This window comes from Thermochaetoides thermophila (genome assembly GCF_000221225.1).
Source record: "Thermochaetoides thermophila DSM 1495 unplaced genomic scaffold scf7180000011806, whole genome shotgun sequence".
Taxonomy (NCBI): Eukaryota; Fungi; Ascomycota; class Sordariomycetes; order Sordariales; family Chaetomiaceae; genus Thermochaetoides; species Thermochaetoides thermophila.
The window spans coordinates 1,119,197-1,145,557 of record NW_006383023.1 but is presented as its reverse complement, the minus strand read 5'-3'; the positions used below and the strand labels follow the sequence as shown (position 1 = coordinate 1,145,557).

The 26,361-nt window shown below is 52.0% G+C and overlaps 7 protein-coding genes across 7 annotated transcripts; 2 read left to right on the top strand and 5 right to left on the bottom strand.

The window, feature by feature from the left end:
• Positions 1-223: 223 nt before the first annotated feature.
• CTHT_0003490 (uncharacterized protein) lies at positions 224-3,967 on the bottom strand (the record flags this gene model as incomplete). Its single annotated transcript, XM_006690832.1, has 1 exon — positions 224-3,967. One exon carries the CDS (start codon positions 3,965-3,967, stop codon positions 224-226), a length of 3,744 nt encoding a protein of 1,247 aa, XP_006690895.1.
• A 3,110-nt stretch (positions 3,968-7,077) lies between these two features.
• CTHT_0003480 (nuclease-like protein) lies at positions 7,078-8,066 on the bottom strand (the record flags this gene model as incomplete). Its single annotated transcript, XM_006690831.1, has 2 exons — positions 7,078-7,569; positions 7,674-8,066. The coding sequence occupies 2 exons, from the start codon at positions 8,064-8,066 to the stop codon at positions 7,078-7,080; spliced, it is 885 nt and encodes a 294-aa protein (XP_006690894.1).
• Positions 8,067-15,036: 6,970 nt separating this feature from the next.
• Positions 15,037-16,448, bottom strand: CTHT_0003470 (nuclease-like protein; the record flags this gene model as incomplete). The annotated part of the gene is made up of 4 exons (XM_006690830.1): positions 15,037-15,078; positions 15,503-15,729; positions 15,812-16,303; positions 16,358-16,448. The coding sequence occupies 4 exons, from the start codon at positions 16,446-16,448 to the stop codon at positions 15,037-15,039; spliced, it is 852 nt and encodes a 283-aa protein (XP_006690893.1).
• Positions 16,449-16,981: 533 nt separating this feature from the next.
• Positions 16,982-18,234, bottom strand: CTHT_0003460 (putative transcription initiation factor; the record flags this gene model as incomplete). The annotated part of the gene is made up of 4 exons (XM_006690829.1): positions 16,982-17,335; positions 17,395-17,579; positions 17,650-17,923; positions 17,995-18,234. The coding sequence occupies 4 exons, from the start codon at positions 18,232-18,234 to the stop codon at positions 16,982-16,984; spliced, it is 1,053 nt and encodes a 350-aa protein (XP_006690892.1).
• Positions 18,235-19,175: 941 nt separating this feature from the next.
• Positions 19,176-20,785, top strand: CTHT_0003450 (zinc finger domain-containing protein; the record flags this gene model as incomplete). Its single annotated transcript, XM_006690828.1, has 5 exons — positions 19,176-19,311; positions 19,376-19,843; positions 19,900-20,011; positions 20,066-20,121; positions 20,223-20,785. The coding sequence occupies 5 exons, from the start codon at positions 19,176-19,178 to the stop codon at positions 20,783-20,785; spliced, it is 1,335 nt and encodes a 444-aa protein (XP_006690891.1).
• A 660-nt stretch (positions 20,786-21,445) lies between these two features.
• Positions 21,446-22,682, bottom strand: CTHT_0003440 (arp2/3 complex 34 kda subunit-like protein; the record flags this gene model as incomplete). Its single annotated transcript, XM_006690827.1, has 5 exons — positions 21,446-21,525; positions 21,580-21,628; positions 21,688-21,788; positions 21,852-22,516; positions 22,618-22,682. 5 exons carry the CDS (start codon positions 22,680-22,682, stop codon positions 21,446-21,448), a joined length of 960 nt encoding a protein of 319 aa, XP_006690890.1.
• A 505-nt stretch (positions 22,683-23,187) lies between these two features.
• Positions 23,188-26,149, top strand: CTHT_0003430 (uncharacterized protein; the record flags this gene model as incomplete). The annotated part of the gene is made up of 2 exons (XM_006690826.1): positions 23,188-23,204; positions 23,278-26,149. 2 exons carry the CDS (start codon positions 23,188-23,190, stop codon positions 26,147-26,149), a joined length of 2,889 nt encoding a protein of 962 aa, XP_006690889.1.
• Between the last annotated feature and the right edge of the window lie 212 nt (positions 26,150-26,361).

Genomic DNA, 26,361 nt, shown 5'->3' with positions numbered 1-26,361 from the left:
AAAAGAACCAACACCTGTAAATGTACCGACCAACCGACCCAACCAGCCTATTTTGTCCTGCCCGGTTTCGTGTAAGGAAAGTGATGCAACCATCCATTCAATGCATTTCCCTCTTTTTCTTTTTAGTTTTCCCCTCATTCTAGAAGCTCTTGAAAAACCATCAAGAAGATTCCCCAGAGATAATGTTCATTTCCTCCTTTTCCTCGCATCACGAAAAAATCAGCTAGACCTTCGGCGCAGCTGCTGCTTTACCTCTTCCAAGCCCCTCAAGCAACTCAGCGGGCGGGATACGTTGGATGCCGCTACCACGATCATACATGCTCGTGGGCGCAGGGACATAGCCCTCGCGCTTCTTGCGGATACGGTCGAGTACCAAGCCCGCAACGACGATGAGGAGCACCAGGCCAAGCGAGATGGCCAGCGAAATAAGCACCACAAACACCAGTGGCATGCGGCCACGGCCCTTGGCGAAGAAATCGGAGCGTTCCGAGAAGATGCGGGAGATGCTGCCGGGCTGGTTGCCGACGTTGGTGGTGAGGGCGTAAGGGGTAAAAGAGGTGCCGTCAAAGAGAACGGCCGAAGCAGTAGAGCCGGTGAAGTTGGAAAGAAGGATGGAGCCGGTAAGAAGGAGGGCTTCATCGCGATGAAGAAGAGGGGAATCCGGGTGGGACTTGGCGAGGGAGAGAATTTGCAGGCCACGGATGGTTGTGCCCGGCATGAGAATGGACTGACCAGCGCGCTGCCAGGTACCGGACCCGTCGGTCTTCATGAGATACGGTGTGCCATCCGATGAGACACCCGAGACCCAGACCTGGCCGCCGTCGCTAGTGCCGGCAGTAATAACTGTAACTGGGCCTGGGAGCTGATCAGCGCCGGGGTAGGTATCCCAAGCTTGCTGTGTCGCATCATAGTGGGCGAGGAAGGACGGGGTAGTGCCGTTGATAAGAAGGTTACCGCCAGCTAGTAGGATGTTGTTAGTAGCCCACATCAGAGAGCTGACGGATCCTTCGAGGTTCTGGCCAGCTTGGTTCCACTGTGAAGCAGACGTGCTGTAGAAGCAGACACCGGGGCACTCGAGGGATCCGGCCAACTGGAACGTGCCGCCAACATAGACATCACCGGTGCTGTCACGTACAGCGATCGATGTGACGGTGCCATTGCCACCAGTGAGAGCAGGGGGCTGGGTGTTAAACGCCCTAGTTGCAAGGTTATAAGTGACGAGACCGTTGACTTCAACACCGTTCACATTGCCTGTCACCCTGCCACCGGCAAAGAGCACATCACCGTGAATTGCAAGAGCCTCAAAAGTAGAATTGGATGCGATTTGGCCGCCAATACCAATAACCTCGTCTTCCTTCGAACCATCCAGGATGAGCAGGTTGTGAATCGTTGAGCCGTTAGTTGCTGTCGCGGTAAAGTGGCCTGCAAGGATGGTAAGGTTCCTGCCGTTTCTGGTATCAAAGACCCCAGCAACGACGCCGTTAATAACATCGGTCGTTGAGTCACCATCCTGCTTCTTCGAGATTATTGAGTCCATAGACCGGCGGATGTCCACAGCCACTCGGCCGAGAGTCTCGCCTTGCAAAATCGCAGCGCCCTTGGTAGCCAGGCTAAACGACGAGACCGAGCCCGCATAAAGTGACGGCCCACCAGTGAAGTTGAGGATTGAAGCTGACAGAATGCCCTGGATATACTCGACAGGCAGGTCCAAGTTCTGCAACCAGTTGTTTTGGGAAGGAACCCAGACAGCAAGCCCATCCACTTCAACAGCCGGGTTGTTGCTGAACGGAAGGGTCTGGTTAAAAACGCCACTAACACTGACGACGACCTCGGGAGTTGAGCCAGTAATATTCATCGTCATGCCCACCACGCGCCGTACATGGCCGTTGACTCCAGCTCCGAGAGGGCTCCACGTGTCCTTGACGGTGTCGTAGACAGCGACGTTGTTCAGTCCCTTAGTCGAATTGTCCATGGTGCTGGTGAAGGACCCGCCGACAAATAAACTGGTACCATCAAGGAACATGGAGTCGACCTTGCCGTTTAGACCACCATCCAGAGATTGGATACTGGCATCGCTTGCCCTCAAAGCAACAATATTGCGAGCACTAGAAGAGCTGAAATTTCCTGCGATATAAGTGGCATCGCTGGAAGCGGCCAGAGCGCTGACGGCTGAACCGGATGTGAAGCTGGACCCTAGGCGGTTGAAAGCGGACTTGACAAACTCATTGGCATTCACGCGCTTGCCTGGCTCGTACTCGTATAGCCCATTAAGGCCACCAGTGCTATTAATTAGAGTGAAGCCAACGCGCTGGGCCACAAACGTCATAACATTTAGGGGCTGGCCAGCCAGAGGGGTCATGGTAACGGCGGGCCGGAAACTGTCTGAGCTGGCGTCAATGTAGCCGAGATAGATTTGGTCGTACTTGTCGAAGTTGTTAGTTTGATAGAGGTCAACCTCGATCGGCTGGCTCTTTGTCGGGTCTGCCGTCATTTTACCAGTAATTCTAATCTGCCCACGAGTTGTGCAGCTGTTGTCCTGAAGACAGCCAGGAGTGTAGAGGTTGACTGCGTAATAACCCGACTCCTTGATATCCGGTTCGAAAACAACCGAGGCAGAAGACTCGGTGATTGGGGCCATGAGCTGCGCAGACAGATACTCGGTGTTACTCTCACGAGATGGCGATACATACCACGGGCCGGTGGCAGTGGCTTGCGAAGGGAACTTGATACCGGCACAAGTTGGTTCGTTAAAGTCGTTGATAGCATAGGCGAAGATATCGTCGCCGAATAACTCGATGCCATTCAGACCACCGCCAGCGCCATACCACTCCGAGATGTCAATGCGGAACTCGTTCATACCAATCTCATTGACGAAGTGGAAGTCCTGGAAGAGCACAGACTTGTTGTGGCTCAATGGGCATTGGTTCGTGCAGCTCGCGTTCTGGCCGGTCTCAGGGTCGATGTAGGTGAAGTTCATGATGCCGTTGATAGGGAGCGCCGTAAATCGCCACGTCTTCGTGCCTCGGCCGTCTTGGTGAGCGTTGTACAGACGCAACTTCGTCGGCCGGAACCCAAATCGGAACCTTGCCTGCCACGCTCCTGGGGTGTTATCGTGCAACAGCCACGTATTGCCGGGGCCATCCTCGCCGGCTCTCTTGCAGATGATGGCGCGCGGGTCGCTGAAACCGCCAACGGTGGTCGAGGAAACGCCAGTAATATGTGCGGATCCGAGGTTGATGACTTGGCTGTCGGGAGTGCTTGGAGTGCTCGTGTTTCCTAGACCTGTGAAGCTACCCCCAAAAATAACGTTGCCATTGGGGGCCTTGGTGATGGACGTCACAGGGCCGTTAAAACCTGCAAACGGCAGATTGATCCAGCCCTTACCTGGCTGCCAGGCAACGGCATTGGTCGAGTTAGCGTTGACGAAGGTTCCTCCCACGTACACAGTCTTGCTCTTCTGGTCGCAGTAGAGGGCGTTAACTTGGCCAGTCAACCCAGGGAGTGGTGTGACAGTGGCGGTGGCCGGGTCGAACAAGGCCATGCCAGTCGACTCGAGAGCCCTGCCGTCATGGTCAGAGCGTCGGATACTGGTGAAGTTGCCGCCTAGAACGACCACGGTGCCGTTGTTCGTGTCGAGAGTGCACATAGCGCGTATTGTCGCGTCGGTGTCGATGATGGGCGCTAACACGCCATTGGGCATTCGCGCAAGGAGCTGCTCGCTGCCATTGGTGCGATAGGGATGCTCGCTCTGTCCCTCGAATTGGTACAAGGAGATACCCGTAAAGTCGCCAGCGAAAGCTACCCGGCCGAGTCTCGAAAGGTCGAGGTTTGCGGATGGAACGGGGTTGAAAGTGATGGCGGTTGCCGGGGACACAGCGACAGAGGAAAGAAGAGAGATGGTGAAAGGAATCAGGGAAGCGGTCGCATAGCTGGGAGCGGCCTGGCGCCGCGCGAAAGATAACCGCATTGCGACTTGATCGGAGGTCTGGGAGCTATTACTGAATCAATACTGCGCGCGCGCTTGGCTTGACCGACGAGCAATCCGGGTCGAGGAGTTGAAAGGTCGGGATCAGGATTGCTCAGTTTAGGTGTGGTCGGGTCCAAGCTGCTAGTAATAAGCTGCCATAGCCGGTCGGCAAAGTCCAGTCGGTCGGCAATGACGTTTTGCGCGTTGGTGAGATGATTGATGAGTGGGTGGTACAAGCTTGCTGTTGGTAGGTGGCGGAAGAATCGTGTTGTTGGACGCGAAACGGTCTTCTGGTTTTGTGGTGCGATGGGCTCGTCGTACCAAAGGCTCAGCCGAAACAGACGGAAGTCGCGAAAGACGAAGAGACACACACACACACAAAAAAAAAAAAAGGTAAAACCAAAGGAAGGTAGGTACGGCGTCAATCGGGCTTGCGCATAAACGAATGTGAGGAAGAAAAAAAATAGTGGTAAGTAAACTGGGCAGGGTCTCGCTGCTGGCCGCGATGGCTGGAAACAACGAGAACGAAGGCCACGGTCGGGCAGGGAGCCTTTTCTTTTTGGTTGAGAATTCAGTTCCCTGATGCCCGGATCCGATCGAATGTGCTGTGAGAGCAGGCTGCCAGATAAGTCAGCTGCTGCGAGGAATGGAAGACGATGCAGCAATAGTTTCCTTGCACGCGGGCGCCCAGCTGTTCTTCATCCACTCACATCTACTCAGGTTGCCGGGTCGCTTGGCAGCAATCTTTCCGCAGCTAGCGAACGGCGGAGATTGGCGGCGGGGTGTACGAACCTAACCGTGGCTGCAGGGCTCGCTGTGAATGGTCAGTTTTATTGGGGCTAAACCGTAACAGGCTAGGCAGCGTTCCAGAAACATTGGGCAGACGACCAGAGCAACACCAAGCACCAAACAAAGCTGCCTCGTACCTGGCAATTTCAAGGACTCTTTGGCAATGCGCACCTCGCTGATCGTGCGTGCCGATTGACCAACGCTTGCCGATTTGATTCCTGTCCGATCGATCCAGTCGACGTCAGCCTCTGCGATCCTGCGCTCGGAAACAATACTGCCCACAGCAGCACCATTGGCGATCCGAGGTGTATGGCTCAAGGCCCCGGCAACCCAAAAAGCATAGACCTTTGAGTCTGAGACCGCTGGTGGGGCGGAGGACAGCCAGCTCACACGGTTCTAATTGGCGCGTGCGTCGTTGCTGCTGCTGCTGGATGCCACGCACCTCTGGCTGTTCTGGGCGTTCGGTCCCGGAGCCAAGCTGGGCAATGGATGGGTTGAATGGAGCAAAGGTGCAACGAACCTAGTGGTCACACACGTCCACAGTGTGATATCGAACTGAGAGCTGGCGATGGTGGAGAGAGAACGCCGTGTCAGACTCGGAGCTTCACTTCAGCAAGATCACCAGCAATGCAGCCCGCCGTCGCAATGGCCCTCGAAATTCGATGACAGCGCTTCCGCGAAGCGGATGTGGTGGCTGGCAATGGGAAATTTGGCAGTCGCAGTGAGCGGGTGGCCGCAGAACAGGTTGCGAGTCCTGTTGCACTGTTTGCTGGCCGGTCAGGCTGGTGAGATCGAGATATCGAGAGTCTCGGCTGTTTCTAGCCCCCTTCTGTCAGAGATCCTGTGTCTTGACAGTCTGGGGAGGGGGATCAGGGGCTGCATACCTCCGAAGTCTCGAACGAAGCCGGGTTGCGCGACTCTGGGCAAGTGCCAAACGCAACCGTCGAACCACGAGGAGCAGCCAAACGATCCGATATTTGAGGAAAGGAGTGTCTGGACGGGGTATCCCTTTGTCCTGGAGACCTGATTATTATTCTGGCTTTTGTTTGCCAGATAGGTAATTCGCTACGTCGAAAAAAAAAATGAGTGTATTAAGTTGGCAGTTATTGCGATGTATAATGAGTGTCGATGGTCCCCGTCCCTCCAGGAAAGTTGTCCTTTTGGAACCTCACTGATGATATCCAGCTGGTTACCGGGAAGAGAGAGAAAAGGAGAAAATGAAGAGAACGCTCTGTGGGGATTACCGTCTTGGTCGGGATCACCTGCTGGAGAGGTTGGATCCGATGGGTTTTTGGCTTTCAGGGGTCCACGGCGCCAGAGGGGAGTAGAAGGATTATGATTGGACAAGCTGCGTCTTACCAGGGGGAACGCTGTGCCCTTGCAGCTTTCTCCTCCACCGCAAGTTTGACAATTCCATGTGGAGGTTCTCATGAACAAAGCCTTCATGCCCAGTCGCAGTTTTAGTTCCTCGAGTTCGACCGTGAACTTCTGTTTGATTTGGTTCGCGGGTTTCGGGTATATACACAGCACTTGCTTACAGCGCCGCTAACCTCTACTTACCCATACTTTTCTGCCAGGCTCAAGCTGTGGGTACGGCCATTTCCGCTCGATGTCGCGGTGTTGAAGCCGCTGCTGTGACTCTGACAGCCCATATACCACCATTCCCCAGAAGTCGATAATACGACTCTTTGATCCTCAGAACATTCTGCTGCATCAGAAGACATTCTCTTCAAAAGATTAACTTCGTAATTCTGCCGCTGCCAGTCGTTCTTTTAGTGTTTATAGTATGTACTTCTGATCGCTACCTACATCTTGTTCTGCTGTGCGTGTTGCAGACGGGATGGAGGTCCCTAGTGCGGATCAGATATCAACGACGGGAAACTCGCCCGATACCAGGATTGAAAGCATATGGTCCCGATTATGCGAAACATCCTTCGAGAAACAATACCAATAACGACTCTCAGTACGGTGGCATAGGGCTGTCGGCAGACAATATAGGTAAAGTCTGCGTAGTTGTCCATGCCTACCCCCTTAGATGCGGACATCAGAGCGGAATATCAACTCTGCAAACTTAGTACCATTCTTTAACCTTCGGACGACAACGCCATATAAAGATCATGAAGTGCAAACACACACGCTGCCGATCAGGTCACCGTCCTGGCATCTGCTCCATCATAGATGTGTCGAATTCGCAGATTGGTCCCTCTGCGATTAAAATGGAATAACAGACTCACTCATCTCAGCATGGGTATCAAATTCATCCGTTCCTCAATACGGCGCGAACTCTCACTCAGTCAGTCACACTCATCCAAGACCCAGGCTTAACGAGCATTCCCTTTCTTCTCTTCGGCTCTCATGCGTTTCTTATACTCCATTGGCGTCTCGACAACACCACGAGCCGGCCCGTTCTTTCGCCCCAGCGCATTGTTGAAAAATCCTTTCGAAAGCCGTGGTTTCTCAATCGACCACATTCCTTTTCCCTGCCGCCTGGCCTCTGCCTCGGTTTCCTTGTATAACCGCTCCAGCTTGGCGCCCCCGAATTCGGCCCCAAACTTGCCTTCGTATGTGGTTGCCAAACCACGCTTCAGCATCTCGAGGGAGACATCCTTGCGCGGGAAAAAGAAGGGAGGTGTTCGCACGTACACAGTGGCGACGACGCGGTCGTACTGGTCGCGACGGTAGATATAAGCGCGAACGCGGCGGTTGAGGATCAAAGATTCGAGGTATGCGAGCGCTTCGGCGGCGTAGGGTTGCGCAGGTCGGCCAAAGTATGCGCCTTCAGGGGCGTCGATGCCTGCAAGACGGACCGAGATCTGTTTTGCTCAAAGAGTAAGGGAACAGGGGAGTCGCGTTGGCAAATGGATACGACAATGATCCAACACTAAAGCGGGAGACAAGAAACGGGTAATAGACTCACGGTTCGACCTTTCAACACCTTCCTGTCTGTTGGCACATGGCGCAGCCAGCCCCAACCGGCCAGGCGGCCACCGGGCGTGTGAAAGAGATGGAAGCCGTCGCCGTCGCCAACGCTCGTGACCTTGCCGAGCAAACTACGGCGACGAAAGAAGCTCGGGGCGATGTGTTCGCTCCCGGGGAAGCGGCGTAGGTAGTTCTGGTAGAAAGACCAAAGGCCAATGCCGACACCTGCTGCTAGGATCGGTGCGATCCAGTTCTGTGGTTGGTAAAGGTAGGCTCGGATGGAGTCTTTCAGCGAAGTGGTTTGAGTCGGTGATGTTGCATTGGCTTTGGCGTTGGCGGCTGTCACACCCGAGCACCTCTGCCGGTCTCTGTCTGCTGCCATCTGCAGCATTGTTCGTCTGGGGTGCTGTGTGAAATTCCACTCATTGTTGTTGCTTTCATTCAAATCAGGCCATGGCATGTTTGATCCCACAGAACAGTCAGTTGACAGCGCCCGCGGGACTTGGCGGTTTAGCGGGTAGTTCATACCATCCACCAGAGTCAGGAGGGCTTGGAGGCTGGTGGCGGGGCACTGACCGCTGCGGCTGGCGGCCGGTCACCAACTCACTGCAGTCACCAGAACCCGTGGCCAGAAAGGTTGGGTCCCGCTTTGGTGGATCAGCCACCGCGGCCCGCTGGGCAATGCGGGGACCGAATCCACCAAATGATGCACAGACCACATTCCTCGCCAGGGCTGTGAACTGCGCTCGATCTCATTTCCTCAAGAGTCAAAGCCCTTAGTTGGGCAGGTTGGGCTTGCTGGACACAGAGCCACACGAAAGGGGCTCACCATCTGTCCCAGATAAGTTGTCATGGCCAAGATAGCTTTCATACATCCAAAAATCGATTGCAAGGTGTGCTACTCATTCAAAATCCATACGGGTCATCAGGTAAAAAAAAACAAAAAAAACAAGCTGATATAGGACTCAGGTCGCAACATGCAGTTCAACACCCAACACCTGTGAGCCTCACTCGCCCCCTGTCATAATCGTAGGCCTCTGTTTGGTCCCCTCCCATCAGTATACCGAGTAGCAGCTTCAACTAGCCAGTCATATTTTCAAAAGGTAATAGTCAGGTTGCCATAGCTAGTGCCTATTTGGAAGCCTTTTCCGTTCAGGTCGCCGAAGGTGTTACTGATGCTCGGCGACTTGGACGTATTTGATGCAGTTGCCTTTATGCCTTCGGCTTTTTCAAGAAGCTCCTGAAGAAGTTTGATAGATGTGTTCAGGGTTTCCTGTTGCAGCTGATTCTGATCGATTGCGCTCTCTTTGCTGTCCTCCGAATCCACATCATCACTTTGGGACTGACGAAGCTGTTGAAACTGTTCATTCAACTTGGGCAGCTGATTATTTGCTGTCGCGATTGCATTGCGAACCTGAGTTGTGGCGAAAATCATGTCTCTAGCGACGTCTTCCATTGCTCTTCCCTGCCGACTTGTGCTATAACTGTCATCGAGTAAATGGTTTAGCATGTCTGCCGCCTCGCCGAATATATGTTGGGCGCTTACAGTGTCATGATGCTCACCATGGATGTTAACGTGAGCTTGCAGTTTCTTATTTGCGCTGACATAGTCGCAATCTGATTCTGCCCGAAAATGCCAATCTTCAAACGGTCTCGAAACGATGTCTGCCCCTCTTTGCTGTGTCGGGTCCAACGTGCAAGATCTTCCTGGAACTTTTGACACGCCTTCGAACATAGCTGCATGATATGTTTGGCCTGGTTCGCAAACTCCGGACCAAAAAAGTTCCAATCCTCCTCTGGAATGCCCTTGACAGTGTTAAGTTGCTGTTCAATGATGATTAGATCGTCCCTAAGTTGGATAATCAAGTCGTGGGCATCTCGGATATTTTGGATATCGTTGATCAGGTCCCGGACTCCTTGGACTGCAGCAGCGGCAATCCCTATAACTGCACTCACAGGTTCCATTGGGATGAGCAGCACAGTGAGGTCAATGTGAGATGACTCCAGAGCAAACCCGCTGTAGGTGAGGTCGGATGATAACAGTGCAAGGATGCCAAGTCTGGAGGCATGAAGATCAGCCTACTTTTATACCAACCATGGGAGCCTGATATGCTGCATTCAACACTGGTTGGCTGCTACATTGCCGATGGCAGTGCTATCCGAAAAGGGAAACGGGCTTAGCACACCCTACATATCCAGCTAGTGTACAATGTCCAGGGTTGGGAGTAGATGCGGATGAAGCTGGAGGGGACGACACAGTAGGCGAGGAGGGGAAGGATCGATGGTTCAAGAAGGAGTAAGCTGAGCAAGGGTCTTATACCTCGAGGGCAAAGGTGATTATGGGATAAACGATAACTGCATATCCTGCTGCGCATTGGTTATGATCACGCGAATCGTTCAACGAGTTCTTCGATGGTATAGGAGGTCTGGACTAAGCTAGAAGATGGATGATGCTATACAGACGGTGTATTGGTGACTAGCATGAGGACTGCTGACAAGTTTGGGTGTACCTGCTACTAGGTACAACCTTGGTTGCTGTGTCATGTGCTGGTTGATAACCTGCAGTACTCGTTCTGGGCAAGTCCCCGCTCGGAACGACGCGGCTACGAAGTATATCTGAAGAACATAGTTGTGCCTTTCTCTTGGTGGCCCCAGGATAGACATTTCGATAATACTTTACACCAGAACAAATGATTTGTAATCCAGCAGCAAGCATCCGAGAAGGTTAATACCAATGTTTTCCGTATACATATTACTTCCCCTGGAAAGACTCGAGACTCGAGAGCTCTACTATCTTCCTTTGACATGGCTTGACGACTAGTTGCTGCATGCCTCAGCTGAGGTATTTGAGCAAGTCAATTGAAAGACGGGCAACTGCAGAGCCAGATAGCCTTCAGCTCTAAACTTCGTTCATAAGCAGTACCATATACCTGACGTGTTTCCTATGCCCGAACTGCAATGACTTGTCAAATCAAAACAAAAGGGAGCGATAGGCAAGTTGCATATGTAACTGCGGGCTAACCAGCAAGCTCTTATATAGTCTCATGGTTGGTTACAAAAAGCAGTGGTAGCGCTATACAGGTTGCCTTGATGATCACATTGGCGAGGGTTATGTCGGTGGGACACTGAGGAAGGGCGGGGTCACGGAGGGGTTAAGGCACGGATGCAGTCACTCAAACAGCGGAGAACATACGAGATGTGAGTCATATTATCCTTGATAATATATGCATCAGATCAATCGATCATTTTCTCCGTTCTCGACTTCCCAAGCTGCCATAGATCTCTGTATCCAGGCAGCCCTTGTCCATCGAGGCGACAAATCTATGTCCACGTCGAGAACAGCAAACGATGATGTCGAAAGCATCGCAAACGCCACAAGGTTCAAATCGTCAAGAAATATTGATCTGTTCAAGGACTGGATCGGTCCACAGCACGTTATTTTGAGCCGACATCAAGCCAGGAACAACAAGGACCGAGCTAACCTAATGGACACGGGGAACTTAGGTCTGACTCAAACATATCAATCACTTTTGGAATATCGGGAGAGGTATCCCAGTTGACCAAAACGATGGGTAAATCACTGCAACCTTCGATGCGTATGCCATGTATATTGAATGACATGTTCGGGAATGTCAAAACTGACTGATGGTTCTCGTCACAGGGTTGTCTTCCCAAGCTATGACTCGTCGTTGATCATGATCGGGATCCCGCCATCGCCGACAGAGGTATTATTCTCTCGCGGATACTTGCTAGGTGCTTTAATCTAAGCGAACGTTTAGCTCTTGTCGGATTGCTTGGCGTTGGGTGAGTGCACATGCTCCAGTTCCTGCTCAATGCCCGAGTACCCATTCCTCGGTGCTGGCATTAGCGTGCTTCGGGCGAAACAATACGTATCGATCTGGATATACCTCTACATCTCCGATAGAACCAGCTGACAGATATGGTGGATATTTGTATATTAAAACACAGGTGGCGATTGAGGCGGTGTTTCGAATCGCAGAGGCGTCACGTACCATCTAGGTCTTCTGGGTAGACGCTTTCGAGGGGGCAAGCCATACTATAGCTTTCGGAAGATTGCCAATGCAGTGGAATTGAGAATAGCAATTCGGTCTCCTTGATAAGAAGTCTGTCGGCGTGTTTGCAACTAGCTTTCCGATGACAAGAACGGGAAATGGGTCCTATTTGTCAAACGAGCCGACGATCCCAGCTTGTTTGGTCTCGCATCAGGATGCTCCAATAAGCGGATCGAGCTTGAGAAGTACCTTCTCCGAAGAATAACTCTGTCACAATCACATCTTGGAGTTCTCGTTTTGCCTTTGAGCTTGGAGTTTGGAACTAGCAGGACGACGTGTTCAACATTGGTCCGATGACCGAGCCAGAGGCCCTTTTGCTCCTTGAAAGATTAGGGACTTTGGATGATCCCACAGTCGCAGTTTGGCTTGTGCAAGAAATTGGTTATGTCCCTCTTGCGATTAGTCAGGCTGCATCCATCATACAAACAGGAAGGCCGCTGAAATCACCGTCTCACTGCTTATGAAGGCTTCGTGAAAGTCATGACACCAAAATCAAATACTTGAACACAGTCTATGTTGACTCTTACTGCGTTGCCTTCGGCAACATACATAGCATGATACTGTCCTTCGATCGGTTGTTCTAGGAAATTGTCCTCATTCGGCGTTCTACCCTAGAGCTTCTTTCAGCTGTTGCCTACTTTGCGCCACATTCCGATATACCAGATGAACTTCTCCGGATTCGGATCAGGATGGCTCAGATGAGAATGACTCGGATCAAGATGGTCAGAATCAGTCCAGGTCGGGTCAAAAGGGGTATCAAGACAACTAATAAATTTGAGGAGCACAACAGGATTTCCTAAGGGTGGCCCTTCATCAGATATCTTATTGTTTACCCTCAGCGTTGAAGATCTCCTAGGCGGCGTGGCGGCCATGACTGTGACATCCAATCTAACTAAGCTTAAAAGCAGTAATATTTGGGAAACATCGTCTACAAACCATGAGACTCTGCTTCTAAGCTATGATATTATCTTTTTTAAAAAGAGCTTGAATAGACAGAACACCTTCAAGACTCCAAGTACCCTTATACAACTGTCTCTCGACGAATTGGAATTGAAAAAGACTTGGGGGATGGAGCCATGATATGACCGCGTTCCGAGCCCTGAAGCGCATCGTCGATCTAGCCATGATGATCTTTGAGGATTTTCCGGGAACGAGGTATTTCCAGCTGTTTACCTGGGTCAACACAGAGGCATCCGATGAACTTGCGCTAGTAGTTGATCTTTATCGTGAGATCTAAAGTCTTTAGCAAACTGTCGAAAACCAGGTCCTCATATTCATGCGATTGTATAGCAGGGCCACTTTGTCCAGGATCTTAGTATCAGGTGCTTTTGGGCAAAGATGGAGTTCGCCATCACATGTTTTCTCAAACGTATGAAGTATTATGACCTGGCACTGAGTATTAGAATGAAAACAGCGGAGGTATTCCGTCATTTGTGCAGAGACATATACTCATACATTGGAGGACATGGTACTGCTTTTTGAATCTACAATGTCAAAGGAGACATGAAACAAGCTGCACAATTGCGAGCATGGGTGATTAACGCGGTGCCAAATTCCGTCTGCTTAGCATGTAGTTTGTTGCATGCCATCCGATGCGGAGTCATCGAGTCAAGAAACATAATACTCGATATGTGAGCGCGAGATGGCTTTGTTGCACAAAGAAAAGGCCCTTTTTAGCTTGCTCACTGCAACGGGTATAAACATCCACTCACGCTCCTCCAAGAAGGTTTTGATCTTACCACATGACTCGATATTAACTACATCGATGTAAAACATCAGAGGATATGGGTGACAGTGTTGATTGACGTAATCACTCTGTGTGCTAAAGTTGCGTCAGGTATCTCAAGTCTGAGCCCTGCCAGGGGAAACAGGTCAACACTTGATACTGGATTCGACTTCTTCAGACCTCAAATACATGATATTTGACCTTCGATTGTGGTGCCTAGGCCGGTTTGGAAACGAGGGCGAATGCACAATGCGCGGTTATGATGCCAAGATGGCCGTTGCTATCACACGGGAACGGTATTCTCTATCTCGAGGTTAATTACTTATAGCTCAAGCTGTATTGCACATGCTGTTGTGGAATAACCAGAAACAGTATGGTTATTGAACGTTCAGAGACACTCTTGACTAGGAATACCTTGGCCATGATTTGGCGATGGCAGGGTCACCATCAAGATGCTCTTATGGATGTGAGGAACCATGTAACTGCTTGGAAAAATATTGAAATATCATATAATTCTTAGACTCTATACATATTACTTTTATTGGAAAAATGGGGGGAGTAGAGGATGGGGGATGAAACGGGGTAAAGAGCTAGGAGGGAGGTGCAAGTAAACATGTGATAGCTGCCCATACTACAAAGGCAGACTTAACCCCGAGATCATCCGGAAGTCGAGGGAGCGATATCTGACTAGGTATATAGGTAGTTACTATTTGAATGTATTACTTGAATGATGCAAGGAATGATGCGTTGCTGATTTTACAACGAGCTGTCATGTGTCGTTTACCCTTAACATTATGTACATGGAGCAGGAAGTCTGAGCATATTGTCAACCAAGCCAGGTAAGCTTATCAAATCCTGCTTTCAGCACTGCGGTTGGGCCTAGCCTCTGGACAATCTGATTTATTTTGCCCCTTGTTCTGGTGAAGTGATAACATCAGCCAAGCTCATTTCATTTCCCCCTTTCCTTGTCGAAGGAGATGCATGGCTTCTTGCTCTCCTCTCAAGAATCAGAAGTGCGCATCAATCTCTCTTTTGCGACACGAAGTCCCTCTTTTATTACTTCCAGTTTTTTGGTCTCCAGATAGCAGCGCGGACACACTCGTTCGCGCAACCGAATGGTGACAAAGGAGTGAGGGCGGAGCTCACCACAGCTGCGGACCATAATGGTATTCCCGCTGGATTTGTTGAGTAGGGTTGGAGAAGGAAGAAAACGGATACAGGCATGTTTGCAAGGCTGTGCTGGAGTTACTGGATCAAGAAACGCGGAGTGGAAGCAGGCATAAAGAACTCGCTTATGATAGCACATCTTATATTCTGCGCCGTTATAGGCAAGGGGATAGCGGAATTGAGGTGCAAGTGCTGTTAATTCTGTTTAGATCAACACAGAACTGGTGTTCCGGACTTCCTGGATAGACTGAGGAGTGGGGAGATTGCGTGATGCTTCTGCTCCTCTATCCATGAGGGAATAACGAGAAGAGCTGGAAGACCAATTTCTGTTATATAGGAGCTCTTTGGGAAACTGTTTTATGGTCAAGCAACACTATGGAATACACTTGACATTTCTACAGAATGTCGTTGTTCCAATGGTGACCAAACGCGTAGATCTAAGGATGATGTTAGCGGTTTCCTTTGTTATCCCACAGGACGCGACCACATTGTCCTTGTCTTTGTTCACCTCCTTGAGTGTTTGCAGAACTGCATGGCTGGGATTGGTGACATCAAATAAGATCAATAGGTTATAGGATGAAAACTACCTTGAACTTTTTCCAGCTTCAGGAAAACAGATTGCCAGTTGTTCATTTAGGGCAAGATGGAAAGGCAGATGAGGATACTAAACGAGCTGTCGGCGCTGCTCGTCAGAAACACGATCTATTCAATGTTGGCTGCCTAGGAAGAAGCACCATCTGAACCATGAGGGCTTCCTTGTAATACTCCGGTCCTTTCAAGAATCTTGCTTTCAATCACTTCACTAAAGTCTCTCGCCCAGAAGAGCTTGCCTCGATCAGCACGCTCTCCTACATGTGGCACTTTGAATCGCATCCTCCGCAGGGTCTTCATCAATTTAGTCTCCGTGTTATCTGCAACCACCACGCCCAGATCGGCCGCCAGCAGGCATGCCAGATCTGTTGTTGAGTCCCCAAAATAAACCACCCGTTCCTTTCCGTCGAGCTTCATCACAGACTTCATGGCCCGTAACTTGTCCTTAACGCTCACCAGGACATCTCCTCCTAGTTCAGCTGGGCCCTTCACCTCGCCTGATGGAAGAGAAACCTCATTGGCGATCACCCTATTTTTTGAACGCCCCTCTTTCCAGTCCTATGCTGCCTTCCACAACACCTCTGATGAACTCTGCGGACCAGTTGACACTAACAACAGCAACTTCCCAATCGTCCGTATTTGTCCCACCAAATCGCTTCATGAACTCGCCAAAACCCTTCCGCACTTCCACACAAAGTTCCCCACCACCATCGGGAGGGACATTGGTATCCTTGCTATGCAAAACAGCCGACCTTCCCAGATCCCTCAAACCCCATTTCCGGGTTTCAACGTCCTCAACACTCTCATACTTAGCCTCTTCCCAGCTCACCAGCCCTGCAAAGAACCCTGCAGCTCCGACGCGTGCAACGCTGGCTTTCTCAATAGGTTTGACGCTCTCAAGGTAGTCAAACTCATCGTCTATCTCCCGACGGTCTTCTTCACGCGGACGGTATTGTGCCGAGTGGGCAGTATGGGCGGCGACATACTCCCGGACGATGTCATCCCACAGAGAGAAGAGAGCAGCTGTGTTTGGACGCTTTTGTGATGTTGTCTTAAGCTCTGACATGCATTCTGGGAGGAGAGGGGATGTTGTTTGTTGACATTGGTCGCTATGCGGAGACGCACTGGTGGTGCGGGCGATGGAGAGGGAGATGAGTGCGTGAAGAGTATCGGTGCACGTTATAGTGCCATCAAAGTCGAGGAGGAGTAGCGGCATTTTTGGTTTTTTTTTGCTGGGCTCTAAACTGTTTGGTCTGTTAAAAAGTGTTCTTCGCAAGATACAGAGTGGAAGTGAGAAGGCTCGTGGTTTTATGCTACGAGAAGTGATGCGTGCCGCTTGTGTAAGACATGTGAATGAATTCATCTAACCCTCTGTGTCAATGTGGTCAGAAGAGTTGGCTGCTGGGAAGGAAAACGACGTTGGAATGACCCCACAATTTTGTTTCGTGTGTCTACGGTAAGATCCTCACCCTGGGAGATGGGATGAGACCTGTTGCATGAAGACGCAACCTCACGGACCTGACGGACAACAAAGAAAAAGCCCGACGCGGCAAAGAGTGACCATTCTTAGGTTCGGGTATCTTCTATATCGACTATGACCTATAAACGCTCTTACGCAAATTACGACGTGTTCCCGTTATCCTTACCGACAACGCCAATGCGAAAATAGGTATACAGATAGCGCCCAGGAAGGTTGTTATAAAGTCACTGGTGACGCCTTGATTTCATCAAGCGAGCTGGTTGTCCAACCTAAATGACGTCCTCCATCCTGATGTCCTCATCATCCTCATCTTCCGACGGCACATCTGCCCTGGGCACAGCAGCGTCATCGGCAGGCTTGGGCAGCTCGGCCAGCAAGTTCTGGAACTCAGGTTTGAGTGACCAGTTGTTGGCAAACTTGCCAGAGCGCTGCAACACGGCAACCTTCTCGAGACATTCGCGGATATAGGCCTCGGGCTGCGGGATCCGTTGGCGGAAGGCCTTGATCGACCAGTATTTGTGCTGTGAGAAGCACTTGGCGATCTCGTCCATGAGCTGGTTTTCGGGCCAGCGAGTCGCTTTGTTCTCCATCTTCTTTTGCTTCGTCGGCTTGGTGCTTGTTTTCTGTATGGGGTCAGAAAGGCTGTCACATGTCCACAAACCAACGTTGCCTGAAGACCTACGAGATAGTTCTCCCAATCATCGCGATTCGTAATCCCATTGGGCGGCAGCTTGTCGACGATCTGGACCTGCTCCCTCACCTTCTGTGCCTCCTGGGCACGCAGGTAAAGGAAGCGGTCCGTCTCGGCATTTTGCGCGGGAGTGCAAACGACTTCATGCTTGATCCTGCCGGCGATCCGAGTTTTTTCTGGATCATGTATCAGTAATGGCACCGCCGTGTATACGTAAAGAAGTGAGACGCGCTGGGGCAAACTGACTTGGAATCGGCTTGCGAGCGTATGGTGCCCCCCTCTTCGTGCCGCGCTGCTCTACAGGCTGTTCTGTTTGCCTCTGCTGCTTACGTAGCAGATGAGCTGGAATACCCTGGGCCAGGGCATTGGCTCGCTCCTTGTTCTTTGCGGCATAGCTAGGGAGATCCTGCTCGGTGAAGATAAACGTATTGTGCACATCGTGGTTTACAACATCCATGTTATACTCTTTCGGCAGTGGCTGGTGAACCGCCAAGTCGGGCTTGAGGCGTAATCTCAACTTCTAGATACAGACGCAGTGTTAGCAACAATCCAGATTGGCTGCGAACACTGCTTGCGGCTGGCGAGGCTAACCAAGTTGCCATCCTTATCAAACCATTGACGAATTGACCCAATCTCGATTTCAGCATCGTCATCCAGCTGAGACCAGACCTGCCAGAGGTAGCTGGGCAGACGGGCCAGATACATGCGAGCGCATTCGTTGGCGTTTGGGAATTTATCGTAGAACTCCAAATCAGGCGTCTCATCGAGCGCTTCATCGACATAGGGACTGCCCGCGTCGGGCTCTGGCTTGATTTGTGTTTGCTCGGCCATCTTCTGGGATGCTTCGGCAGATGCGACTTGGGCACGGTGCAGTCACAATTTAAATGGGGTGATGGGCAGTTGTTGGGAAAACTTTGGAGGACGGCGCTGGGTTTGGGAAGAAAAGGAGGGTTAAAGCGTCAGAACTCGAAATTGGTTGATGATGGGAGTTTGGAATGAAGGCAAAAGGATGGACAGGTGATTGTTAAGCACCCTTTCTGCGCTCTGAGTACCTGCTGCCTGCTGCAGGACGGCGGGCGCAGCTGGTGGAACACGACAAAGACGCTGGGCAGCGGGCCAAGCAGCGTTGGATGTCAAAAAGCTGTGGGGCTGGTACGTACCTACCTGCCCACAGGGAGATGTGGGGCATTTCTTGGCAACACAGGTTACCTCATGCTTTGCGCTTTGGACTGCTTCCCTGTTCTTTCGTGCACACAAGGGCAAATTATCGGCACAAGAAAGAGTATAATGCCAAAATCATTTTGTGTTATTTACCAGGACACAACTGGTAGCGCTGCTACTGCTGCTGCAGTTCGGCAGCCAGTACATGAGTAGTCCAGATTTGGGATTAGAGAAGTATGTACATACATGCCGTACATACCGATGAAGGTTGACGCGATACCTTTGATGACGCACGTCCTGTGCTTCTCAGCCTTGCGCTGTGATTGGCCGGTTTAGGGCATTGGACACCCCGTGCCTGCCCACGCTTTCCACTACAAGGCATCTCCTTCAGTCGAAAAGACCGCTTTCCTCTTCCTGCTCCTGCTCTCACACCTCCTCGCTTTAATTCTTTGTTCTTTCCACCGACCCCCATTATCCCATTCAGCTTTCGAGTCATCTGTCGCACTACAACCACAGCAGATTTTCGACTGCGAAGCATCCTCTACTTACCATAATCTTCCTTGCAGTAGCATAAACACGGCAAAAGCAGCAAAAGCACCGAAAATTCGAAAATGGCAACGGAAGAGGAGCGCGAGATGATGGAGCGCATCAAGCGCCTGACTGACCAGATCCAGCTTCATAAAAGTCAGCAGCAGGCGGCGGCAGCGGCGGGACAAAACCCCCCGCCGTATTATCGATCGCATCATCGTATGTCGCAATGGCTTCCAAAACTTTTGCGCTATCCTACCTCCTGAACTAACAGACTTCTCAGACCCGGGCTATCCGTCCTCATGGCGTCGAGGTGGTTTTCCCCATCGCGGTGGCCACTCGGGGGCTCGAATGCCACTTTACCGCAACAAGACACTCATCTTAAACCGTGGACCCCAGCAAAATCAGCAAACAGCGACGGCAGAGGCGGATTCTGGAGCTACCTCGGATGCATCCACAACCTCGTGGATTACCAAAACTGATCGCCACCTACAATTGATTAACGCCTCGGTTTATAAAAACAGCATTCAGGCCCGAACAGCTGCTCTCGAACAGACCCGGCGTCAGAAAGCTGCGTTCAGAGATAAACAAGAGCGCGCCAAGCTCATCAGCCACCTCAACCGAATGGCAAACAGCGGAGGTTTTGGTCAGACTAATTCACAGGCCCCCGCCGAACAAAAGTACGAGGTCACCGTCCAGGGCATCCGATTTGTTGTAGCAAAGAACGGCAGCAAGTTAGTCAGGGTTCCCGGTGCGTGGTGACCTGATTCGTTGGCATATCTTTGCGTTGCGCTCACACAACAATAGGCGATGTCAACTCGCCCAAGGCCACTCCCAAGATGGCCGTTATCGGTGGAGTCAAGTTCTACAGAAGCAAAAACGGGAATCTGTATCGTCACGGCGTTGTGAAAGCCCAACGGTATGTTCCCCGGCTCTCTGGGAGTGGGCAGCTGACTCCAGCGTTGCGCGGCAGGCAATCCGGTGCCGTCAAGAAGGTCAATGTGCCTTGCAAACAGTTTTCCATGACGGGTAACTTTATATCCTCGACCGACGCCCCCGGGGCCACATCCTCGAATCTGACCGGGCTTCGGTAAGTCTACCGAGTCGTGTTACTAACCGGATTTTCCCAGGTGTTTGCAACCAAGGCCCACGCTGCCGCTATATCCACGACCCCCACAAAGTTGCCATTTGCAAGGACTTCTTGCTTCAGGGTGACTGCCCAAACGGCGAGCATTGCGACCTCTCCCATGACCCTACCCCCGAGCGCATGCCGACTTGCTTGCATTTTGCCCGAGACAGTTGCACCAAGTCAGATTGCAAGTATGTCCATGTTAAGTTGTCCCCAACTGCCAAGGTGTGCCACGATTTCGGCTTTTACGGCTATTGCGTAAAGGGTGCTAGCTGCCCTGACCGTCACGCCTTTGAATGTCCTGACTTCAGCAACACGGGTGTCTGTAAGAATAAGGGCTGTAAGCTGCCACATCGGGAGCGGGCCAGTATGCTTCGCACCAGAGGACTCGGCAGTGGCAGCGGAGGAGGGGCAGAGGACGACGAGAAAATGGAAGATGTCTCGAGCGATGACGAGTCGATTGACAGCGATGATGTCGACTCGGATGAGGTGGACGAGTTCATTGGCCAAGATGAGACAGGCGGTCTCGATTTCGTGGAGCAGAGGGACTTCATCGAGCTATGATGATGCTCGCCTCTGACCATGCCCTCCACACCTTAATTGTGCTTCTCTTCCATCACCTCTGCTGCATTGCCTTTTGGCATTGATACCCTTACCCTTTCTGATTTTACGCTACTTGTTAGTCTGCATCATTCCGGGGGGGGAAGAGGAGGAACAAAAAAAGGAGAAGATGAGTAAAGAAAAAAAATCAGGGAAAAAAATGACTTTAGACCACGAGAGGGAAAGACATATCTCGCCCCTGGAATTGCTGGTGCAAGGGGGCCTTACAGTGTGTTGGTTTATTCTGGCCGTCCAAAGAGTACCTACCTATATTTATAGCACCCTCTGTAGAGGATAAAAGAATGTAATGAAGACGAAAGCCGCTTATTGTCTGCTGAGCAACCTAGGGAGAGCTTGACCGTCGCATTAGCGACGTAGTTACTTTGCAAGATGACTTTGATCTCAAAGGAGGTATACAATGTTGGTGCATAGCAACCAAATTCGTCCCCAGCCGGCAAGTGCAGAAAGCCCCATTCGAGGTAGATGTCACGCGCATCAGCCTGGTCATTATCTGGATTTATTGAGTAATACCAAAATGCTAAGACAGACATTGTCTTTAGCCCCGAGTATAAACTTCTCTTCAATCGAATAGCTCTCTGAAACCGCAAACGCTCCAGTAAACGCCTAGCTTCCAACCTTGAAGGTCCTCCCGCTGGCTGTCTTGCGCTCCTTCTCCTCGTTGTCAGGCCTCGCTCTGCGCAGAACTGGCAATATGTTAGCATCTGATAGTTTTCGAGTTGGGAAATGAGGATACTCACCTTGGAGGAAGTCTGCTGTCCGCCGCCGCATACGCGAGTGGATATAAGCCTAAGTTGATGAATTTTTAGCTTCATGCGTGTATACAAAGCCGAATAAGTCTCACGAACTTTGGAGGCTTTGATGTGGTAGTGGAAGTAGTCGCGGAAAGTTTGGAGGTGGGAGATGACCTCAGGCATTCTCTGGGGAGTAAGATGACGGGGAAAGAGGACTGTCACAGCGTTAGTATTGTCTAGAGAGCTCCTCGACATAAAGTCGGAGGACAGGGGCGTACCAAAGGTGACGTAGCCAATTTCTCCCGTTCCAGTATTCCTAACCCCTGGGACACCTTGCAGCTCAAGCGGCGGGTCATTGCGGAAGAGCACCTGGGGTGCGTTCTGGATGGCCCGCCGGCGGGCATCGACGAACTCCTGGATGAAAACTTTACCAAAAATACGGTCCGTCTCCTCACGGAAGACGGTGCTGAAGATGACGGTAACACGGTCGTGGCTAGCCTTGATGTAGATCGCCTCCTCCTCGCGGTAGTGGATCGCCTTTACCTCACCGCCTTCGCGTACACCCTGCGGTGCCTCCTCAGAGCTGAACTTGGCAGCTTCGGCCTTTAGCTGATAGTGTTCTTCGTAGGCCTGCTCAAACGGCGCAGCCATGATATTGCGCTTTAGCAGTGCAATCTTGTTGACCAGCGCCTCGCGCTCCTCCTGAGACTCGGGAAGCGCAGTGAGGTCAACAACGATGGAGAAGTCAAAGCCCGGCTCTGGCGGTACCACGTACGGCCCATATTCGCGGTTGAGGACCTTGTCGGCGCCGTAGCGCAGCAGGTCCTGGAAGCAGCGGATCTGGATGGAGACCATGATCTTGGTCTTGGTTTCGGGGGTTGAGATGTGGAAGGTGACACCATCGAAGTCGGACGCGGTCTGGTCGATCGACACGGGGTTCGCTCTGGACGACAACGCGAGGAGTCAGCGGCCCTGAACCAGCAAGAACACCAGGAGCGAGATTTCAAGAACATCTCCAGGGAGTCCAGGCCGCCTGTTACTTACCCAGGAGCAAAGCGCTCCGTGAGGATCGACTGGATCAGCACGTTCTGGTAGTCGAGCAACAGCATCTTGGCGGCGGGCTGGGACTTGTTCGTGCGGCTGTTGCTCACGGCAGTGTTGTTGATACGAGGGAAAGCCGGGCTAAGTCAAGTCCCTGAATCCGCCAGAAGCACAGCAGGCAACTGTCAGGAGTCGTTGATAGCGGGGCCGCGTGCCCATGGGAGAGCTGACGTTGCGGCGGCAAGGAAGAGCAGTTAAGCCAAGTCTCCACTAAGACCCTGGTCCCCTCCCCTGAAGCTTGCCATAAGTGGGCTGGACGGAATCCCAGCCCGCCCCGCCGCCCCACCAGCTTGGGAGCGCGCGGGCAGCCACATCTGCTGGCCGGTCTGTGTGGCTAGTGTGCAGAAGGGAGCTGGCCTTTGCTCCGCCAGCCCTCTTATCTTATCAGGGCCAAAAAAAGTTCAGAATGAACATCCCACTGCGTGCCTTGCGAACAAGAACGCCTGAACTCATTGGGGCGATTGGAGACGGTTTCCAAGTTTAAGAGCGAGTTGACAGCCGCGCGCCGCCAACATGGTCAAGTCATACCTGTAAGCGATCCCATCTAAGTCGACAACTTTAAGTTTCATCCTACAACCAGCGGCTCACTCACGCGTACACTAGGAAGTTTGAACCCTCCAAGTCCTTCGGCGTCGTCGTATCCAGCAACTCCAACCTCGTCTGGTCGTCCCGGGGAAAGGCAGGCGCCGGCGCCGGCCAGGCCATTGTCGCCGCAAACGAAGAGGTTCTCGTCTGGGACATTAAGAAGGGCGAGCTTCTAAGCAGATGGAGGGATGAAAATTGCAAGTTCAGAGTTACGGCCATTGCGCAAAGCCGAACTGACCCCGATGTGTTCGCTGTCGGCTACGAAGATGGCAGCATCCGTCTATGGGATAGTAAAATCGCGACGTCCGTCGTAAGCTTCAATGGGCACAAGTCCGCCATCACCGTTCTCGCCTTTGACAAAACTGGTGTGCGCCTCGCCAGCGGCTCCAAAGACACCGACATCATCGTCTGGGATCTCGTCGCCGAAGTCGGACAGTATAAGTTGCGCGGTCACAAGGACCAAGTCACCGGCTTGTACTTCATTGAGCCGGACCCGGTTGTGCGGACTGAGGGTGAGGATGACCATGCAGTCATGGCCGTCGACAGCGAGCCAAGTGATGGCTTCCTCCTTACAACAGGCAAGGACTCCCTGATCAAGCTCTGGGACCTGTCATCGAGGCATTGCATCGAGACGCATGTTGCCCAGGCCAACGGCGAGTGCTGGGCTCTCGGTGTATCGCCTGACTTTACCGGCTGCATTACGGCTGGCAACGATGGTGAAATTACGGTTTGGGCTCTTGATGCGGATGCGCTAGCCTCGTCGGCACAGAAAGTTGACCTCTCACAATCCGTCAACTTCCTACAAAACAGGGGAACTCTACACCGGTCAAGCAAGGAGCGGGCCGCGGAAGTGGTGTTCCATCCGCTTAGGGACTATTTCGCCGTACACGGTGTTGAAAAGTCGGTCGAGATCTGGAGGATACGAAACGAAGCTGAGATCAAGAAGACGCTCGCTAGGAAGAAGAAGAGGAGAAGAGAAAAACTAAAGGAGAAGAAAGCGGAGGGAGCTGATGCCGATATGGACGAAACTGACGATACTGATATCGCCAAGGCCGAGGTATCTGATGTCTTCGTTCAGCACGTTATCGTCAGGACGACAGGGAAAGTCCGATCAGTTGATTGGGCCTTGAACCCCGGGGTAAAGGATCTACAACTACTTGTTGGAGGGACAAACAACTTACTCGAGCTTTATAACATTGTCGGGAAGGAAAGGCTAAAGTCTAAGGGTGAAGAGCCCGACTACAACAAGGCGCTGGCCGTCGAGCTCCCGGGTCACCGGACTGATATTCGGTCTGTAGCCATCAGCTCCGATGACAAGATGTTGGCATCAGCAGCGAATGGCTCGCTAAAAATCTGGAATATCAAGACGCAGCAGTGTATCCGCACCTTTGACTGCGGTTACGCGCTCTGCTGTGCCTTCCTTCCCGGCGACAAAGTAGTGATCGTAGGCACGAAGGAGGGTGAACTACAACTCTACGATGTTGCCTCAGCATCACTGCTGGAGACGGTCAATGCACATGACGGGCATGCTGTCTGGGCCCTGCAGGTGCACCCTGATGGCAGATCAGTGGTGTCTGGCGGTGCTGACAAGACGGCCAAGTTCTGGGACTTCAAGATTGTCCAGGAGCCGGTGTTGGGCACGACACGCACAACGCACAGGCTCAAGCTGGTGCAGTCCAGGATACTCAAGGTTTCGGACGACATTTTGAGCTTGCGCTTCTCGCCTGACGCGAGGCTCCTGGCCGTCGCGCTTCTCGATAGCACCGTCAAGGTTTTCTTCAACGACACGCTGAAGCTGTATCTCAATCTCTATGGTCACAAGCTACCCGTGCTGAGCATGGATATCTCCTATGACAGCAAGCTCATCGTGACAAGCTCTGCCGACAAGAACATCAGGATATGGGGTCTCGACTTTGGTGACTGCCACAAGGCGCTCTTCGGCCACCAAGACAGTATTCTGCAGGTGGCCTTTATCCCGCATAATTCGGACGGCAACGGCCACTACTTCTTCAGCGCCAGTAAGGACCGCACCATCAAGTACTGGGATGCCGACAAGTTCGAGCAAATCCAGCGCATCGACGGCCACCACGGCGAGATCTGGGCACTCGCGGTCAGCCACAGCGGCCGCTTTCTGGTTAGCGCCAGCCACGACAAGTCGATCCGCGTGTGGGAGGAGACCGACGAGCAAATCTTTCTCGAGGAAGAGCGCGAGAAGGAGCTTGAAGAACTCTACGAGCAGACACTCACAACCTCTCTTGAGCAAGACCCAGACGAGCAGGACGCCAACCGCGAGATTGCCGCAGCCACCAAGCAGACGGTCGAAACGCTGATGGCCGGCGAGCGCATCGCCGAGGCGCTCGAGCTGGGAATGACTGATCTCAACACTATCCGCGAGTGGGAAGAGGCACGCCAGATCAACCCTAACATTGCGCCGCCGCAACGCAACCCCATCTTCGTCGCGCTCGGCAACATCCCTGCTGAGACGTACGTATTGAACACGCTGCAGAAGATCAAGCCAGCGTCGCTGCACGACGCGCTGCTCGTCCTGCCCTTCTCAACCATCCCCTCGCTGCTGACGTTCCTGAATCTGTTTGCGCAACGCGAACTCAACGTGCCACTGACCTGCCGCATTCTGTTCTTTGTGCTCAAGACGCACCATAAGCAAATTGTCGCTAGTCGAACGATGCGCGCCACGCTGGAGAAGGTGCGAGCTAATCTGAGGGCGGCACTGCGCCGGCAGAAGGATGAGATGGGCTTCAATATCGCGGCACTCAAGGTTGTCAGTATGCAGCTGAGAGATAAGAGTGTCAGGGAGTATGTGGATGAGACGTGGGAGGAGAAGGAAAAGGAAAAAGGGGTGAGGAAGAGGGCTTTCGCGAGCTTGTCATAGGGGCTGTAGTACTAAGAGGACTAAGCGTTATCATGATCTGAACTTGGTTTGATACCTGCCTTACCCTGTTGCTGGTGTTTTGGGGGTTTGTGGTTGGTGTTAGAAAAGGAAGAATCAATGCTACAACTTAGATCTAGAATTGAATCTGTTGAGTCCATACCAACGAAATCTTCACCTGCAGGGGGTGTTGTGTCTTGAAGCCTGCACTGGAA